Source organism: Parasteatoda tepidariorum, chromosome 12, assembly GCF_982258835.1.
Source record: "Parasteatoda tepidariorum strain Cologne lab strain chromosome 12, Ptep-v5.0, whole genome shotgun sequence".
NCBI lineage: Eukaryota > Metazoa > Arthropoda > Arachnida > Araneae > Theridiidae > Parasteatoda > Parasteatoda tepidariorum.
In genome coordinates, this window is record NC_141766.1 from 12,559,123 (window position 1) to 12,578,410 (window position 19,288).

The window sequence follows — 19,288 nt, forward strand, 5'->3', positions numbered from 1 at the left end:
GGGACAATTGTAACAAGTGCATGACTGTCAAAAATTGTTAATAACTAATATAATAACATTTAAAATTAGGTATTTACTTTTTTTTTCTAGTAGAGGATAGTCTACTTTACTCGTCTGTCAATTAATACTAATAATATATTTGATTTTTTGTTAGTTAAAAATAGTTAAGTAAAAAATGTTACAATTGACCCCACTCTCCCCTACCTTAACATATCAGTGATTGTACTGTCCTTGAAACATTACAAAGTGGATATAAAAGTAAAAAATAATTTAGTAAATTTCCTTTCTAAAATTCAGTCTTTAAAACTTGTCATAAGTTTATGATTAACAAATAAAACTTGATTTTTCTTATTTCACTTATCTCTTATTGAATTGGGTGGCCAACCCACCTAGACATTAAGAATTTACAAGCGGACATCTCCAATTTGTTTTCTCCAGACTTTGTTCTCAATACTGCATAAAGTGCTGAAAATGTTCAGTTTACCCTAATCTACTGACTATTTATTGTTTTTTATGTTTCTTGCTTTCTTTAAACTAAAAAAATATTAATTGCAAATATTTAAACCATTATATATATTTTTTTTTAATTAAAAATTGTCATATAATTTATCCTGTTTAATTTGTGTAATAAAACAACTTTTTTATTAATAAATATTTCTGATATATTCTTAGATACGTTTCATTTGTTTTAAATACTTTGTTTGAAAAAAAGTAAGACTTTTAAAATAATGCATATATTATAATGCTTAAGTAAATTGCTAAATTTTGCACCCAAGTACTGTAGTAGTGGCGTAGCCAGAATATTTAATTATACTTGCTTTAAAATCATAACTAATTAGCAAAAAAAATATAAATTTTCTCAGACGAAAAATTAAAATTTTTGTATTGGTCCTTTAGAAATTAATTTCAGAAAAGTTCATTAGTTTTTCAAATTTATAACAATATGACTTAAGTTACTACTTTACTTATTACTTTGTTTTATTTGTTGCATCATTAAGGTGACTATTTTTATTGATAGTAAATTAAGCATGTTTGCATGAAACTGCATTAATTTATGGATTTGTTAAAAAAAAGTTTCTAATGACTTGTAAAACCACTTTACGTATAAAATACTACTAAAAGTATGATTCAAGGATCGATTTTTGCAGCTTTTATATTGAATTAATGGAAATATTTGGAAAAAATAAAAATTTTTAAAAAAATTTGTAAAAAAAGAAAATAATTTTTTTTACGGAACATTTTTATTCTAATTACTTTTCCCATTATTTTTAATTGCGTCTTTTAAATGAATTGTTCTGTTTATAATTAACCCCTGCTCAAAATCTGTTAATTTATACTGCAATCAATGCATAGTATAAAAAAGTATAATTCGGAATAAAGTGAGAGTATTGTTAAATTAAAAATCCTTCAATAAAGATATCACGGTGCCCTTGTCCTAAGGGCACGGTTCTCAGTAGAACACCGAAGTCAAGCATCACTGGCTGTGGTCAGAAAGCGGGTGGGTGACCCACTTGGATCAGTCTGCGTAGGGCCCGAGGGTGTGCGGTATATGTCCTCGTTAAACTGTGCTACCGTAAAGTGCTCGTCTTCGCGTGCAGGTCGTTGGGCTACCGAAGCGGGGGTGCCATCCCCTCTGCAGAGTATTAAAATTTCGATGGCATGTCTTCGAATCATCCTCAGGGATGTTTTCCAGACCGTCGCCAATAGCCCATTGTGCAGCTCTAGTGGGACGTAAATAAAGTATCTACCTACCTTCAATAGAGAATTTAAAAAAATGATTGGGATTTCAAAAGGAGGTATTATTTCCAGGGAATTTTTCGCGCAACATAGAAATAGTAACAATTATCATATATTGAGAGAATAATTTATATTTTGTTGACCGTAAATTCTAATTTAACGTCACTTAACTCTATAATTACCTTTTCGTTTACACGTACTAATGAAACAAAATATTTCTCCTTCAATTATCGTCTTGAAAATTGCGGTCTCTCAGGCGCGTTTTTCTTGTAGAAATTTTATTGTCTGCTCCTGTGAAATAAAAAATGAAAAGAAAAGAAATTTATCCGCTCCATATCGTATTTAGTCATCAGAAATCATCATTTCATTCAAGAATGAGGATTCTTGGTGGTAGATAGCGGCTTTAAAAAAAAAAAAAAAACTGTTGAGTTTCTAGCAAGGAAACAGTTTCCAGGAAGTTCGTGGTACTGAAAAAGAAATTCCCGCTTTATGTACTTGCAACGTCACTCCTTGATGGAACTTCGCTTCAGGGAGCTCATGATAAGGTAGTAGGCTTGCAGATACTGGCAAGTTGAATTAGTAACAACAACAAATAGTGATGGCATATATTTGGCAAGGATGTTTCCCGTACCAATAGCCCATTGTGCAAATTTAGTGTGACGTAAATAAAATACTACTACTAGTACTACCATTAGAACAAGATGACTTGTTTATCTGAAAGAACGAAGTCCCACAGTGGATTGATAGTTAAGACACGGTTCCCAGCAGATCACCGAAGTCAAGCATCACTGGCTGCGGTCAGTGTGCTGGTGGGTGACCACTTGGATCAGTCTGCGTAGGGACCGAGGGTGTGCGGTATTGGTCCTCGTTAAACTGTTCTACCGTAAAGTGCAGGTCGTCGGGCTTCTGAAGCGGGGGTGCCATCCCCTCCGCAGAGTATCAAAATTGTGATGGCGTGTCTTCGGATCCATCCTCAGGGATGTTTCCCAGACCGTCGCCAATAGCCCACTGTGCAGCTCTAGTGCGACGGAAATGAACTACAACAACAAAGAACAAAACTACGAGTATATGATCAAAACTTATAATAAACTTACTTAATAACTTATAATAAAGTTTAATAAACAAATAATAAACTTACTATAACGGAATAAGCATAGAATCTCTTAATTAAGATCTGGATAATGTGTCTTAGATTGTGATAGAAATGGTAGGAGGTTCGTGCCTCAAAGTCTCTGAAAAGCCTCATTATTTATAAGGAAATAAAATATACTTATTTTTGAGCTTGAAAATAGACAAATCAATAGCCTGAGTAGCCTAAAGACTAAGTTCCTGGCTAACGACGAAGAGCTGAGTTCATATCCCGAAGGTACTGATTAATCTCCGTGCTTACAAGAGAATCGCATATAAATGTTTCTAGTATAACAGGAGTTAAGAAGGCAAACTCAACCAATGTGTTTTGTAAAACAAACTGATCACAGTCAGAACTGCTATACCATTCCCTAACTTGCACATTCTCCTAAATAGAAAATTTTCGATGGGACCGAACTCATGAACTTCGCGTAAATAATTACGCATGAAATATGAATAATGTGATATGTAATTTTTTGAATGATTTCAACCTGGAGCCGCAGTGACTCAGAAGATAGAGAGCTCGCCTTCCAATGAGGTGACCTATGTCCGAATCTCAGCGATGGCTGGTCGATACGGATTCCGCAACCGGCTCGCACCGATCACAAAGCTGGCGTGAAAATAACGTCAGTGGTAGCCAGATCATGAGTTAGAGTCTCCTTACGATCAAGCTAACCGTAGGAGGTTTTCGCGGTTTCCCTCTCAGTGAAACTCAAGTGCGAGTTAGTTCCATCAAAACGTCTTTTACGAAGGCAAATTTCTTCCGATACTTAATCCAGGAGTAGATTGGGGGTCTTCTAAATTAAGTTCAAAATTACAGGTAGGTAGGTATTTTATTTACGTCGCACTAGAGCTGCACAATGGGCTATTGGCGACGGTCTTGGAAACATCCCTGAGGATGATCCGAAGACAAGCCATCACAATTTTGATCCTCTGCAGAGGGGATGGCACCCCCGCTTCGGTAGCCCAATGACCTGCACGCGAAGTCGAGCACTTTACGGTAGAACAGTTTAACGAGGACCAATACCGCACACCCTCGGTCCCTACGCTGACTGATCCAAGTGGTCACCCACCCGCACACTGACAGCAGCCAGTGATGCTTGACTTCGGTGATCTGCTGGAAACCGTGTCTTAACGATCAGTCCACTGCGGGACTTCAAAATTACAAGGCTACAGAGTTGATAATTGGAAATCGTACACTCAAAATAATTGGGTCGGCTGTTTAACGACAATTATAAAACAAAATAAAATGATACCTTTAATTTATTCGGAAATGGAAAAACTTTAAAAATCGAAACCAAAAACGCATCAACAGATACACCATAAATATTTGAGCCCGTAAAACAGTCAACGCAAATTGTTAAAAAACTTTTACAAGCAACGTATTAAAATCTCTTACCCAAAGAATAACGCCATAAAAAATTTCGACAATGGACACGATTCTTTCATTAAAAATGAACAAGTTCGTTACCCATACTTTTATTCTACACTTTACTAGATTTATAATTTCACTCTTTATAATAGCAAAAGTATCAATATGTATTCATTACACTCAAATCTATATCTAAATATTGACTTTGAAATGATACGGCAACTAGTTTTGGGGCCCAAATAGAGATTTCCGTCGAAATGATGTAATGAGAAATAACGAAGCAAGAAGGTCCTATCGTAGGTCATGATCAGGTCAGACGGTGAATTTCCATTCTTCTTTACTTCATTCTTTGACGTTTCGGTTTCACCTTTGAGAGGTTAAAGTGGGAATGGTTTTTTTTTACAGAAAGAAAGAACAAAATAAAATGAAAAACGAACCGACCGTTTCGGGTAAAGAACTGGTCTCAGAATCTCATTCATAGTTAGCGAATTTGTGAAGTATGATTTGCGCAATACTTCGTGTCGCCGACGGTTGTGTATTTTGCATAAGAAATAGTAAATTATTTTACACATTTATGAAAATTCTTAAATAAAGTGAAGTGAACAGAGGAATGCATCGATAATAAAAAGGGCGGCTCATGCAGTTAATTTCTAAGCGATTCAACATGCATTTGCTTCCGGGTCTCCTCTTTGTTGTGGTGTTTTCAAGGACGTGCTTGGCTCATGGTCATGAGCCGGTATCACATTCAGGTTTGTTTATTTTTTATAGCGTGGTGAGAATAAATTATAAGTTTATTTGCTTGTAAAAATGCTAATTTGTAATAAACTTACGCATAAATTAATCTGATTTTCGGTAGATTGCTTGGTTTGACTTAAGATTAATTTAAAAATGCACTAGTTAATGTTACTAGTTAATTTCAAACATGTTCGTTATCTGTTGATTAGATAAAAAATTATTTAAGGGTGAATATATAATTTTTCTGAATAGTGAATGAATTTTGATAAATTTATTTAATGTAGATTGTCTTATTATACTAGCTTTTTAATTGTTATTACTGATTTACTTGAAAAGTTTTTATTGCTTAGTTTTTGAAAGATCTTTTGCCTCAATGTGGTGTCTTTCTGAAAGTATAAATCTTTTATGAGTACGTCTAAATTAAACTACTCTTCAGACAGAGAATTTTTAAGATTTACTGCTTAATAATTTGCTCGTGTAAACACTTGATATGTTTGTGTTCATTGTTGCATACTTTTTGCAAATTTTAGAATTTGAATTAAGTCTTGAATTATTAGGTTTTTTAATAGGGAAAGATATCAAATTAAATTGTACAACTGCAAATTTTAAGAAATCTAGATTTTTTTCCTGATCTTAATTGTTATAAATTTGCAAATATGTCACTTCCATATTGTATCTTGACATCCAATTAATGTTGCAAAGATTAAATTTTCACCTCTGAGAAACTTTTCTAACCGTCAAATGATTTGAACGAACTTCAGTTTAAGAGAGCATAATTTGACATGTGATATCTTATTCTTCTGTACATAAATTTCTATGAAATCCTTGGCTCTTGACCCAGTTTTCGAATTGTCTATGAGAATGTTTAAAGTACCAAATTTGACTCACAGAATTTTTCATATTTTTATGTGTGAAATATAAAAGCGTTTAGTTTTAAAATTGGAACATCGTGAAATTCAGGAAGTCTATTCCTATTGTTAACTAGAATCTGTGTAATGAATCAAACTTAAGCAGCTTTACCATTTCAATTTTAAAGCGTAAACTCTGAAAATTAAGATTTTAACTGTTCTTCGGGATATTAAATTTGTAAATCATATCTTAAATTTCATTTAGTCTAGTCACTTGACGTTAGTTTTATTTTAACAAGTCTTTAAAATATTAATGCCTTTACGACTTTATTGCGGAAACTTTATTTCTCACACATGCCAAAGAAAAACTTCAAGGAAATATTAAATTTGCATCTTCATGTACAATGACTCAATCTAAAATATGTTGCTTCACATTATTTTATTCATATTTTAAAGCTGGAAATATCAAAAAAAAATTATTCTAAACATTGCATATTTTAGGATCCTTTTTAATTACCAATGGAAGGAGCTATGGTTTCTAAACTATTGTTCATGAACTTTGTGATATAATTTTTACGTCAGACATTGTTTACAATGCAGTTTCTCTCGTTTAGTCAAAGTACATTATCTTAGCGTTTAGCAGATTTACTTTTGTGTTATTTAAATCTAGTCTCATAATTTTTATTCCTTTTAGGAAATATCTTGTAAAAGTATCGAAGATTTGAAAACTTCTTTTATAAAAGATTATTATTTTTTATGCTCTCTAACCTTTTAGAGTGCAATGCTAAAATGTGTTCAAATTAAACTTTCATGCGTTTTTAAATTTCGAACTTTTCTTGATTTATTTTAGCTGAGACTGCTGGTCAGTCAAAGTGCCCTGGAGTGTGCCAAACAGCAGAATCGTGTGTCACATCTCTCAGTGAAACAGATTGTTCCGGTAATTTGGTTTGCTGCGTTGATCACCTTGAAAAGATGGCGGCTACGGAGTTTGCAGATCCCGATCTTACAACAGAGAGTTTATTAGATTCAAATGTGGTCCCCGAAGTGGAAGAAATGTCTGAAGGTGAACTATCTGAATTCACGACGGAAGCAGAGATGTTAAACGAGAGTGTATTTGAAGAAGTCGAGGTTCCAGAAGAGGAAGTAAACGAGGAAATGAAACTACTAAACAGTGGAAAATATGAGATTGTTTATTCTGAGGAAGCTGGTGAAGCGGTTCTTGCCCCTGTCACACCAGAGACCCAAGAGCTAGTAGATGATTCTGCATGCCCTGGAACGTGCATATCTGCGGCATTTATGACAGACTGTTCTTATGTAATGAGTGAAAGTAGTGTGTGTTCAGCTGGAGAAGTCTGTTGCTTAAATGACGAGGATTATCAAAGAGCTCAATATTATATAGATCAAGAGGAAAAATCCACTAAGGTTAAGAGAGCTGCAGAACAATCCCAAAAATACGATTGCCCTGGAAGTTGCATGCATCCTTCCCATCTTATTTATTGTGACAAAATATTAAACCAGTTTTCTTGCCCCCTCAATGCTAAGTGCTGTACACTTCCTACTGCTCAAAGAGCTCAAATTCAAGAACCAATCGAATGTACAGGAACGTGCTTACCTTTTCATATGGGTGGATATTGCTTACCACCAAATGAATTAGTGATGGGTCCTACAACTTGTGAAACTGGCACTTCTTGCTGTATGGTAAATCCTTCTAATGTTCAACCTCCTCGTTTCAAAGCTATGCCCTTCCCAAATACACCCCCACCTTTCACAAATGACATCACTGCTAATCTTCTTGGACATCTAGCTGTGGATGATGCTGGTAATGTGTTTAAAGTCAGCAAAAATGGGCAGATCTCTCCTCTCACGAATTTGCCTTTAGGAACTGATATTAGAAGTTTGATTAGACTAGCTACATATCCTCGTTTAAGTGGAGAAATAGCCATTTATTCAAGTCAAACAGGTGAACTTTACCAGCAATTCATTCCTCGTATGCAAACCGCTTCCAATACAAGAGTCAAAGTGCAATCTCCTTTAGTTCGTCAACCAATACACCAATTTGAATCCCAAGCATCTGAACACGCTGCGAATTTTCAGCCTAATCCTCCTGTTCAAGCAAGTGATGCACCTATAGATCAAGAAACTTCAGACATCGTGATACCAGATGATGATGACGAAGCACCAGTGACTACAAATACTCCGGTGATCCATACAGATAAAAATTCCAGGCCTCCTTGCCCTGGTTCATGCATGTCTTACTTCTTGAGATTCACTTGTTTCAGAGGCTACGCAACTTACGATGGCTTCACATGCCCGGGAAGATCTGTTTGCTGTGCACGTTTGAAGGATATTGAAGATCACGAGCAATACCTAAAATCCATATCTCCTTACTTCAATACCTCACGTAAGTGTTTTTAAAAGCTAGTACATATGCTATACTTGTCATTCAGTTATATTGATTTGGTTTTAATTTGTTAGCAGCCTCCAGAGACTCTAGCCTTCCTCGCTGTGGTATCAAAGGAAGACGCGATACTCCAAGAATAATGGGAGGAAAAGATTCATTGCCTGGTGAATGGTGCTGGCAGGTGGCTGTTATTAACGTTCAAAACCAATATATTTGTGGTGGAGCTCTCATTGACAACTCTTGGGTACTGACAGCTGCTCATTGCGTTGCAAGGTATGTTTTCTGCTATTCTTTAATTTGAGCGTTTAAGTTCTGATGCGAAAGTCTTTATTGCTTCAACTATCTAGAGTAGTCTGATCGGACTTGCTACGAGGTCTCTTATTTTAGCAAGAGTGACAAACTTGTTTCTAACGATAGCAGGTTAACATTGTAGGGTGCAGTTGCGTAGAAATTACTCTACCTTAAACTGCAATGTGCAAATTAGGCATAAAAGTAAGTTTTGTAAACTGCGTATTTATTCTTCGAAGTCTGTTAGCATAAATATGGGTATTAGTGGGGACTAGTGTAAAAGATAAGCTTTCGTGTTTGCTTTGAGTAACTGTTCTTTTTCTAGGCTTAAATTGTACGAAAGAGTAGATTGTCATGTTTTAATTAATATGCTAACTCTAATAGTTTGGCTAAATTAAATTTTTAGTTCAGTTGCTTTTGTGACTTAACTTAATATGAACTTTCTTCATATCTTAACATAAATGGTTTAAATTTAATAATTCTAAATCTTTTTAAAATGCCCTGGAGAATGACCCTTCGTCATATAGGCATCTGAAGAGCAGATTTGTTGGCCACTCTTTCACGCGCACCAGAGGGCCAACTTTGCTCTCACAGTAAGGACAGACAATGAACATCCATGCCTTCCCGGGATTCGAACCCAGAACCTTTCTAATGAAAGGCCGGTCTGCTCTAAAGGGATCATTACTAACAGAATTTTGCTAGAAAAATTGAGAGCTAGTTATTTTTACTATTTAGTTTAGGGCTATTAGTATTCGGTTTCATAAGATTTTAAAGTTTATCTACAATTGGAGATGGTATCTGGTTATTTACGAGCTGAATATTCAAATCGTTTAATGCCCAGAGAAGTGCTTAATCTTCAGAAAGGAGTCCCGCGACCAGTTCTTTTGTGGTCGTGGTTGGTTTTTCTGCCAGGTTTGACTTTAAATTTGATCTAGTTTTCTTGAGTGCGTTAGTTCTTGTACTCTCTTCCAGTTCGTGTTTCAATACTCCACGCAAAATTGTCCATATTTCTGTTGTCATTAGTTTTAATTCTAATCTAAGGTAGTTTAAACTTATTTTTAGCCTGAGGTCTAATCCTTAACACTAATTGTTTCAAAGTTGCTGAATCAAATTCAATAAACATAGCTGCGAAATATTTAAATTGCTGAAACATTACTCGATTTTAAATTTTTATGAAACTCTGCTCTTTTCTAAGTTTCAGAATTTGTTTTAATCTCTATTCAATATTTAAATTTCATACATAAATTATGTACTGCTCAATTAAGCAACCAGCATTAATATATAGTTAATTTCTATCCATGAAACCTGCAATAAAACTTTTAAACGCTTGTATCCGTAGCAGTCTGCAGCTCACTATTTTTATTGTTTCCGTATCATTCTGAATTAGTGCTTTTTCAAATTCTGTAGTTAAAACCCTTGAACCCCTTCCCACGCGGGGCTATTAATGTTGATATCTCAGTAGGGATTTTATTTTAAAGGGAAATTCCAATCTGATAGGTTATTACTACGGAAGTTCTCGGTGGCGGAAGGTTTATTTCCCTGATCGAATAATTAACACAGCATACGAGCGATAATAAGACACTATCTTTGTTTGGATCAAGTTTATGGAAAATTTTAACTTATGAAACTAATTAAAATTGTGGGTTATGACCTTCATTGAATTTTTGCGCAATTCATTATTTTGAAATATTGTGTATAGTTTTCGAGATCAACATAGTTATCAATATATTTAACTTGTTTACTGTACGAAGCATTTTAATACTCAAATAGCCTAACATAATTAGTAGATAAGACTTAACTTTCACGCAGTTTCTACCAGTGACTTACTTACACTTAGGTGAGCCCCTGCCAAATTTATAAATGCACCCCATCTTAGATTTTTAATTTGAAACTAAATATAATTTTTTTAAATTATAATATGAAGCACACTAAAGAAACATTCGGTTTACTAAAATTTTTAATTCGTATATCTATTTAATATTTTAAGAAATTGTGGAATTATGGAATATTAAGTAATTTTGAAGGAAAATAATTTAGAAAAGCACCAAATTGGAACATTGTATGAATTTACATTTTACCACATTGAAATGAAACTAATCTTAATACTAGGAAATACGGTTTTACAATAATGTTCAAAGTTTAGATAAAGATTATTTGGTTTGCAAAGTGAATAAAAATATCTCGTTACTATATTTCATATATATATGGGGTGCACAACCCTTTCTTGTAGTGCCACACACTCAATTACCTATAGTATGTTTACGTAAATTATTAAATTATGATTTTAACACATCTGTCTCAGACAATTCTTTTTATCAGTAAATTGATAAAATATTTGCATGGAATTCTCTTAAATGTTAAAATTAAAATTTCAAATTTTATTGCGTAGCTTGTAATATGGCTGTGATTAAAACAGTTATTTATAATTCCAGAAGAATCCTTACTGAATAAAGTTAACTGAAAGCTTTATTTTTCTTGTCAAATTTCAGACCGTAGCCTAAATTGTTTTCAAAGTAATTTGACAAATCGCCATCCGTTTTAATAAAACCAAAGCTAAATTTTTAGAAATAACTTGCTACTCTAACTCTTTCTTGTGCTCAGATTGTTTTAACATAGTATAATGTTAGTTTTTGGAAGTTATGTTTTAAATTTTAATATTGAGGTTTGAAGTGTACGAATATGCTCGTGTATTAGCTTTAAAACTAGAAGCTTAGACACCCGTTCATCTGCTACGCTTTATCAGGCTCGCTTTATCAAAAAAGATTCGCAATTTCATTAAAGTATTATATTTAACATTCTATGTATTTAAGTTTTAAAATTTAAATCTCATTCATAGCTCTCTAGAGGAGGGTCAAGCAATTTTCATCCGAGCTGGAGTTACAGATTTGAAAAGCCCAGAGGACAACAGCAAGGCTCAAACTGTTCGCGTTCTCTCTACCTTTGTGCACCACAACTTCAACAGCAAAACTCTAGATAATAACATTGCTCTACTTCGTTTGCAAAAACCTGTCGAACTTGGTGGAAATGCCTGTGTAGTATGTCTTCCAACTACTAGAAAGATGCCAAAAGAGGGAGTTAAATGCACCGTAACTGGATATGGATTTGTTTCACCTGGTAAATAGTCCTAACTTTGAAAAGTTTGTAAAGGTTTAAATGTGTAAAATAACTGCTAATAACTCCAATTTTTTTTAGAAGGTGGTATGGCTTTGAGGATTCGAGAGGCACAAATCCCTATTGTGGACGACATGGAGTGCATGACTAATGTTACAGAAGCATTGGACAATCCGTTTATTCTGCCTTCCAGTAGTTTCTGTGCAGGTGGTGAAGGTATTGAAGATGCTTGCCAGGTATGTTTATTCTCCTAAATATTCAGTTTTAAGAATGAACATTTAACTTGACAGTTAGGTTTTCTAGACATAAGCGTTCGATAGGAATCTAGTAATAAGAAAGGAGTAAACTACAAATTAATAATAATTTTTGCAGTTTCGGTTTGCATGAGATATGAATCTTTTAATCTTTTGAAGTAGAGAATCATAAATAAAATGGTTAAATAACACTGCAATAATTTGAATATAAAGTCTCAAATCGAATCTTGGGAACGTGAGTAAAATATTCGAAGAAAGTAATAAAATGTTTCTCATGGAATATTTCTCGAACCGTGCGTGTGAGCTGTATTAAGTTAGTTGCTACACTTTTGAGTCTCACTTTCTAAAATTAAGTTTTCAAGCTATAATATATATGTGAAACTGATCAGACAAACCATAGTATTTTATATTTGTCGAGCATTCAAAAACCATTCTTACGGTAGTCTGTTTACATTTATGTCATTGCTAATCCCGATGTGCTCCAGTAAATGTTTTGGTTTAGCTGAACTTGAGCAATGAGTAAAATTATCAAACACTGCTATGAAGTTTACGTTATACAGCTAGTTTTGAAAATTAAAATCTGAGATATATATAATATATTCATACGCTGTGTGAAATAATGCCCAAAAAATAAACTACTGACTTTTAAAAATTTAACTTATCGGTATCTTTTCTCTGAAACCTTTTCATGGGATTTATCTTGCGTAATATATCAAATTAGTAGGATTTATATAGCGTACCTTTTCAGTTTCAAAGTTTTCTAAATTTACAGTACGTAAAATATTAGTGACAGGGTTACGATACTAGTATCAATGAATAACTTTGAGTATGAATGTTTATTAACTCTATTCCAGGGTGACGCTGGAGGATCTCTTGCCTGTGAAGTAGGTGGATTCCACGAACTTGTTGGCTTAGTATCCTGGGGACTTGGATGTGGCAGAAACTTCGTACCTAGTATATACGTTAAAGTTCCAGCATTCATGGGATGGATAAATCAAATTATAAGTTCAAGTTCATTTGTACTTCCATAACATTTTCATTTGTAAGAGACTTAAGTTTAATTAAAGTGACAAAGACACTAATTGTTGTTCATTTACTGTTCAAATATAAAAAGTGTGGGGGCAATAATGTAAAGCTGCTTTTACAAAGGTTGATATTTTTAAATCACTTATTAATATTTTCAGAGGGCTTCTTTATGGGTTTCAGTTTTCTTCTGTGCATAACGTCTCAATACACCTTATTGGAGGCACAAGTTTAGTGCTTTACCCAGAACACCCTCAAATTTAAAGTTGCTTATTATGCAGTTCCGATTTCTTCAAGTATTGGGGCAACTAAGATTTGTTTTAACAAATTTGCTTTTTTAACAAATTTGCTCTTTATTGAGGTAGTTCTTTAAACATTTGCTTCGCAAACTAAAATTTTGGAAGCTTGCTTATTCCGTAACCCATTTATTAAAGTTTGAAATTTAATCTCTAATTTAAGATTAGCTAATTGTGGTTGATCAATTAGTTTAATTTAGTACAAAGTTATTTTAGTAACGGAAAATTTTATAAACTTTAAATACAGTTTGGATTTACCTTTAGGTCCAAATTTTGATTAGGCAGTAATTCGTTGCTCAGTTGAGAATGGTTTTAATCACAGAATTTACACAAAGAATTTTCAACTATTATGTTAATGTTTTCATCAATCTTATTACTGTGATTTAGAATAGTTATAAAATTTTATCTTTGAATACTATTACAGATAAACCAGATTGTACGTCGAGATAGTAAAGGTAGACATAGACATCGGATTTAGTTGATTTAAGTAGTTGCACTGATTTTTAAATTAAGTTCGAAAAGATCAACACTGAATTCATCCAGCTAATCTTTCTGAAAATTTCAAGAAATTTTGATTTTGTTAATAAGCATTATTTGATATTAATTATAGTACATCTAGTAATAAATTGACCACACTGAATATAAAAAGCAACCGAACATAAAAAGATTATTTTATAATGAGTTCTTATAAAATGTTAACTGCTGAAGACAAAGTAAAAAAAAACTCTTTGCTTCCAAGATATTAGGTCTATTAAGTCTGAGTAGTGTATTTAGCAAACTTTTAGAAATCTGAAAAATGCTGTTACTTGCATTTAAACTAAGAATATTTTTTAGTATTAGCTTCCTCTTTAGTTTGCAGACAAATGACAATAATTGACAGACAAATGATTTATTTAATAAATATTATATTCTAAATTATTTCGGACTAAATTTGGAAATGTTGCACAAATACTTCTAACAATTATTTAAAACTCTTACCGTTGAGAGTATTTTGGTAATTTCTTTAAAATTTATATTTAAATGCGGTTATATCAATCTACGAAATTTTTACTCAGATAATTTATTTCGGTAAATATAGCTGTGAATTGTATAAAACTTGGTTTTTCTCTAAATTTTAAAAATAGCCTTTATAAAAGTTTAAAAATTTATAATTTTTAAAAAGAAAAAAGGAATATTTTTAATGAAATCCTTTGCAAAAATTAGCATTCAATGAAACTCCAATTAAGAATAGGCACTAAAAGTAATCGGGAGTTTTAAAAGAATTGCTAATGCCTTTAACTTAAAGCCTAATAGGAATGTTCTAAAGATGAGCATGAATTTTAATGAAAATTTACTATCTGAAATAGTTCTAATTTTTTAAAACAATGTTTCAATTTTTTTCTCATTATATATAGCAATACAATAACTATTACAGGACTGAATATTTGACAGCAAAAAAAATTTTTTTTTGTTGGAAAAAAAGTTTGGTTTCAAAAACATTTAGCTTTTAAATATATTTAATAAAACACTTTAAAATAAAAAAAAATTCCTTACCTTTCAATTTTCTATTACTGAAGATGTTTATTTTATAGTTCATTTAATATGACTGATCTACAAAATTTACTGAATGAATAAATTCATATTTAATTTTGAAATTTCAAGTTATTAAAGATGGAAAATAGGTTTTTTTTCATTTTTAGATAAATTACTTTACATCGCCTTAGAGTAACTTTAACATTAAACTAGCGTTTTAATAATATAAAACAAAAGCAATAGCGATTGTTGATTTGAATAAAATAGCCTTACTGTAATTTTTATATATTTGCTGCAAGCGACAAATTGTTTTTATAATCAAATTTAACGTTTTCTATTTTTTTCCAATAATTTATTTTAAGTTAGCTTTTTCACATTGATATTAAAAACAATTGTAGACCATAGGGAGAGAACGGTTTATGTCCATTTTTCACAAAAATGACGATTCGTTCGCCATCTATTTCAGGATGACTATGTTTGGACAAAGAAATAACGTAAAAACTCAATTCTCCTCGAGAGTTATTACACAGTGAAGATAAGCCGTACTGAAGAAAAATCATTCTTTTCCGTTGGCAAAATAGTTTTCTTTCCTCCGAATCTGCTTCTATGAACATAAACCATTCTTCTCTCGTGGTTTTCAATTGTTACTCTATTCATTACAGTAATATTTTTGTTCATATGCTAATTATAAATATTTGCTTAAATAATTTTCATAAGACCAAAATGCTTATTGCTACACCTAACTTTTAAATAGTCGGAGTAAAGTAAATTTTTCCGACTCCTGCAAAATTTTCTGCAACTCTGAATATTAATTAGCAAAGGGAAAAACCAAATAAAATATGTTATTGAGATTGCTTTTTTACAGATCAAGAGATTAATAATTGAAGACCAAGCACCTATGTGAACCTATTACGGGGAATAACACAGTAGAAGCCTACAAAAAAATTATTTTTTTAAGTAAATTTGCAACGATTGGGTTTAACTTAATACATTTTTTCATCTCATTATACGTATTTTAATCTTCATTTTATCACGTTACAAATACAAAAATTTCAAAGATTAGCGCTTGAATAATACAATGTTTATAATTTATTTTTTAAATTATCCATAGCCCGCTATATTTATAAAAAAATTTAATTCCGAATTTAATTTCGTTTTGATTTTCTTAAACTACATGAGAGTAATTTTCGTTGTACGTTGGATTCTTAAAAAAAAAATATTTCTTCACAAAATGGTGTATTTTTTTTTTTTTTTTTTTTTTTTTTGGAAAAAAAAAACATAAGTTACATGTTTGTGAATTACTCAAAACCAGTGAAACCAATTAAAGAACTTCCTATGTGCAACCAAAAACTACATTTATTGTGAACATTGTGTCAGGTGAACATTGTGTCAAGTTAATCAGTTGAAAATTGTACTATTTAGAGATACAGTTAGTAAGAGAAAAATATTCGTGTAAATTGAGTTTAAAGTTTAGTGATTAATAATCTATAAAAGTACATAAAATTTTGTTATTAACTGTAATGCATTAAGACCAGGCCCATAAGACGTTTCTTCCCTATCATTTTCAGCAGACTTAAGCTCTAGTCTACCCCTTTTTTTGTCGATCTACCCTCATATGTTTGTAGAGTAGCAGCCGAAATTCTGCAATCATCTTTATTTTGAGCATATTATTTGGCTGTCGGGCCTTCATTTATTTCGAATTGTTCCATAACTGCCAATAACCTTTTGCAACCTTTATTAAAAAATATTACAGTTATATAAGTTGCAATTTCAACTATTTATATTTTATAGTTCCATAAATTCTTTTCTAACATAATTTAAACAAATTATTTCAACAATCGTTATTTTACTAAAATGTTTAGATAGGAGAAAGCAAATCCATTAACCATTGAGAGCCGTGATGGCTCAGGGGTCAGATCGTTTGCCTTTCAATGAGGTGAACCGGGTTCGAATCCCAGCGATGGCTGATCGATACGAATTCCGCATCCGGTTTGCACCTACCACAGTGCTGACTTAAAATATCCTCCGTGGTAGACGGATCATGAGTTAGAGCCCCGTAGTCATCAGGCTAACCGTGGGAGGTTTTCGTGGTTTTCCTCTCCATGTAAGGCAAGTGCGGGTTTGTTCCATTAAAAAATCCTCCACAAAGGCAAATTACTCCCGATACTCGATACTGGAGTTCTCTTGTCTTCTGGATTGGGTTTAAAATTACAAGGCAGCGGAGTTGAACTTAAATAATCGTAAACCCAAAAAATTGGGACGGCTGTTCAACAACGATTATAAATTAATCAACTGAGAGTACAAGTTCGTGTGATGCGTGTCGCAACGTGTCCTGCGTCGCTCGCCACTCTCAACATATGCTCTCTGAAACTTATAAATTTTTACGAGAATCAATTCAATATTTTGATACAATAAATTTAAAATGATAAACTATCAAAAAATGCATTTTTGTTTTATTTTTAAAAATTTTTACCCCGTTGTTTCTCCTTTATATAGGAGATTATAAGAAACGAACTGGAGTCGGAACAGAGCAAATTTTTCCAACTTCAACTCCGCAGCCTTGATTGAAAAAACTACAGTGAAAGATTGAATTGCCTTAATAATGACGTAGTTTAATTGATAATTTGCTGGAACATTTTACACAGTTGAATACTTACGTCACATTTCCTGAATATTTACTACCGACTTCCTGTTCAACAAAGACAAACTTTTCTCTGACATATATGTTCGATTTTTCTTTCGATACACTTATTTAGATAAAACAATCAGGATTGGATCTCTAGCTTCAAATGTTATATTTTCATCGGAAATGCCCTTAGATGGTTTCGGATAATTAATATTGCTTTTAATTTTTGTTTCGTTAAGATTACAATTTGATCTGCCAAACTTCCTGTAACGTTTCATAAAGATAAGACGAGAAAATTCAGTTTGGGAAATATCTGTCTATCTTTTCTCTAAATAAAATTGATAGACAAAAGTAAATAGAATTTACCAGGCTCTTATCTTTTCGTATATACTCCTTTTATTCTTATTGCTTTGTTTCCAACTTTAATTACCTATTTTCAATAGCAGTAATTTATTCATTTTTTAATTTTTTTAGTCTTAATAATTTTTGATTGTTAAGTTTTTAATGCATATTTTATTGACATGAAATATTCTGTATGCCGTTTACAACAATTTTTTTAATGAACAACAGAATAACAATAGCTAATTTTAATATGAGTTTTTCTTATTCTCCCATAAGCGTTTAAAAACAAAAAGTATAAAAGACTTACTATTATTTAAATATTTTTTTACCTCGTATATTAATAAAAACAGTCCTTCCTTTATCATTCCTTATCCAATATCCTTTCATCATTCATTGAAAATAGGAATTTGAGAGTACCAGTCACTTTATTGATATATGGGTATAATTTTTAATCTGTGATTTAGAAAATTGTTCTAGGTCATAAAACTTTCTTATTAGCTTAAAAAATTAGAAAGAGTATTGTGTCATGAAAATTCGTAATATATATTTTTAGAACCTTTATTATAAATGAAGTAAAAAAAGTGTGGATAAATTGGAGTCGTAAATTGATGATTATTAGTGGAAAAAACTAAAGTTCAATTGAAATTAGTTGAATCACTAGTGGAGAAAATATGATGAAAAACACAAAAACCAATTCGATTGCCCGATATAACGTAGGTATGCATAACAACCCCCTTTCATCATCAATAAAGATGTTTTGCTTTCGGTTTTGATGTTTTTATCCATCTTCCTCAGTAATAATCCGCTGGATTTTAAAAGTGTTGAATTTCTTTATTTAAGTATAAATTTACTTTCTAACAATTATATATAATATGCGAGAGTTATAACGGAATTTTTATATAAAAGAAATTTTAAGTTTTCCTGTCATATACTAAGCAAAGAGATAAATAGAAGAATAACTGAAGCATAATGCATTTTAATTAGTTTATTTCAGTAAATGAGATCACACATAATACATAAAATAACTTAAAATAAGCTTAGCATGCTTATCTTTGAAAATGAGATCGTAAATAATATCAAATCGTGAAAATAGCTCTTGCGGATATTTTATAATGACAGATTTCAAACACAAAAATTAACAATTTAAACAATAAATAATTAGTCATTTCTTCAATTACATATCAAACCATGTAATTTACAAGTAGCTACAAATTACAAAATTCTCAAAACAACAATAATACAATTAACACAATACATTTAACAGTAATACAATAACGAAATCAGGCTACTCTTAAAGATATACAAAAAAATTAGAAAAATATTTTGCTTTTTTTTAAGGTTTGAAACCTTATATAGCATTTATGCAATAAAAGTTTAAAAAAAACTATTTACATTACATGTCCAATTTAAATTTAAAAAGCATTTGAACTTAAGAGAATTCCATTCAGTTATAAATGTTGCTTTGCAATCGCTATGTGACTTACGAATGATTTTTTTATATATAATATTTCATTTTAATTGCATATTATTTTCACCGTAAAATAGTATAATTTTTCCAAACACGCAAAACCTTTTTTTAAAAAATCAATATCTTTTATATATGCTATGTAATTCG

General features: G+C 31.8%; 1 protein-coding gene across 2 annotated transcripts; it reads left to right on the plus strand.

The window, feature by feature from the left end:
• Positions 1–4,499: 4,499 nt before the first annotated feature.
• LOC107437399 (uncharacterized) lies at positions 4,500–12,956 on the plus strand. Of its 2 annotated transcripts, none has more exons than XM_016049386.4 (6): positions 4,500–4,986; positions 6,671–8,221; positions 8,296–8,494; positions 11,346–11,623; positions 11,702–11,856; positions 12,729–12,956. In XM_016049386.4, exons 1-6 carry the CDS (start codon positions 4,875–4,877, stop codon positions 12,903–12,905), a joined length of 2,472 nt encoding a protein of 823 aa, XP_015904872.4. In that variant the 5' UTR covers positions 4,500–4,874; the 3' UTR covers positions 12,906–12,956. The 2 variants fall into 2 exon arrangements, with proteins under 2 accessions (XP_015904872.4, XP_087012114.1); XM_087155988.1 differs by having other exon boundaries at positions 4,609–4,986; positions 8,299–8,494.
• Positions 12,957–19,288: the final 6,332 nt, after the last annotated feature.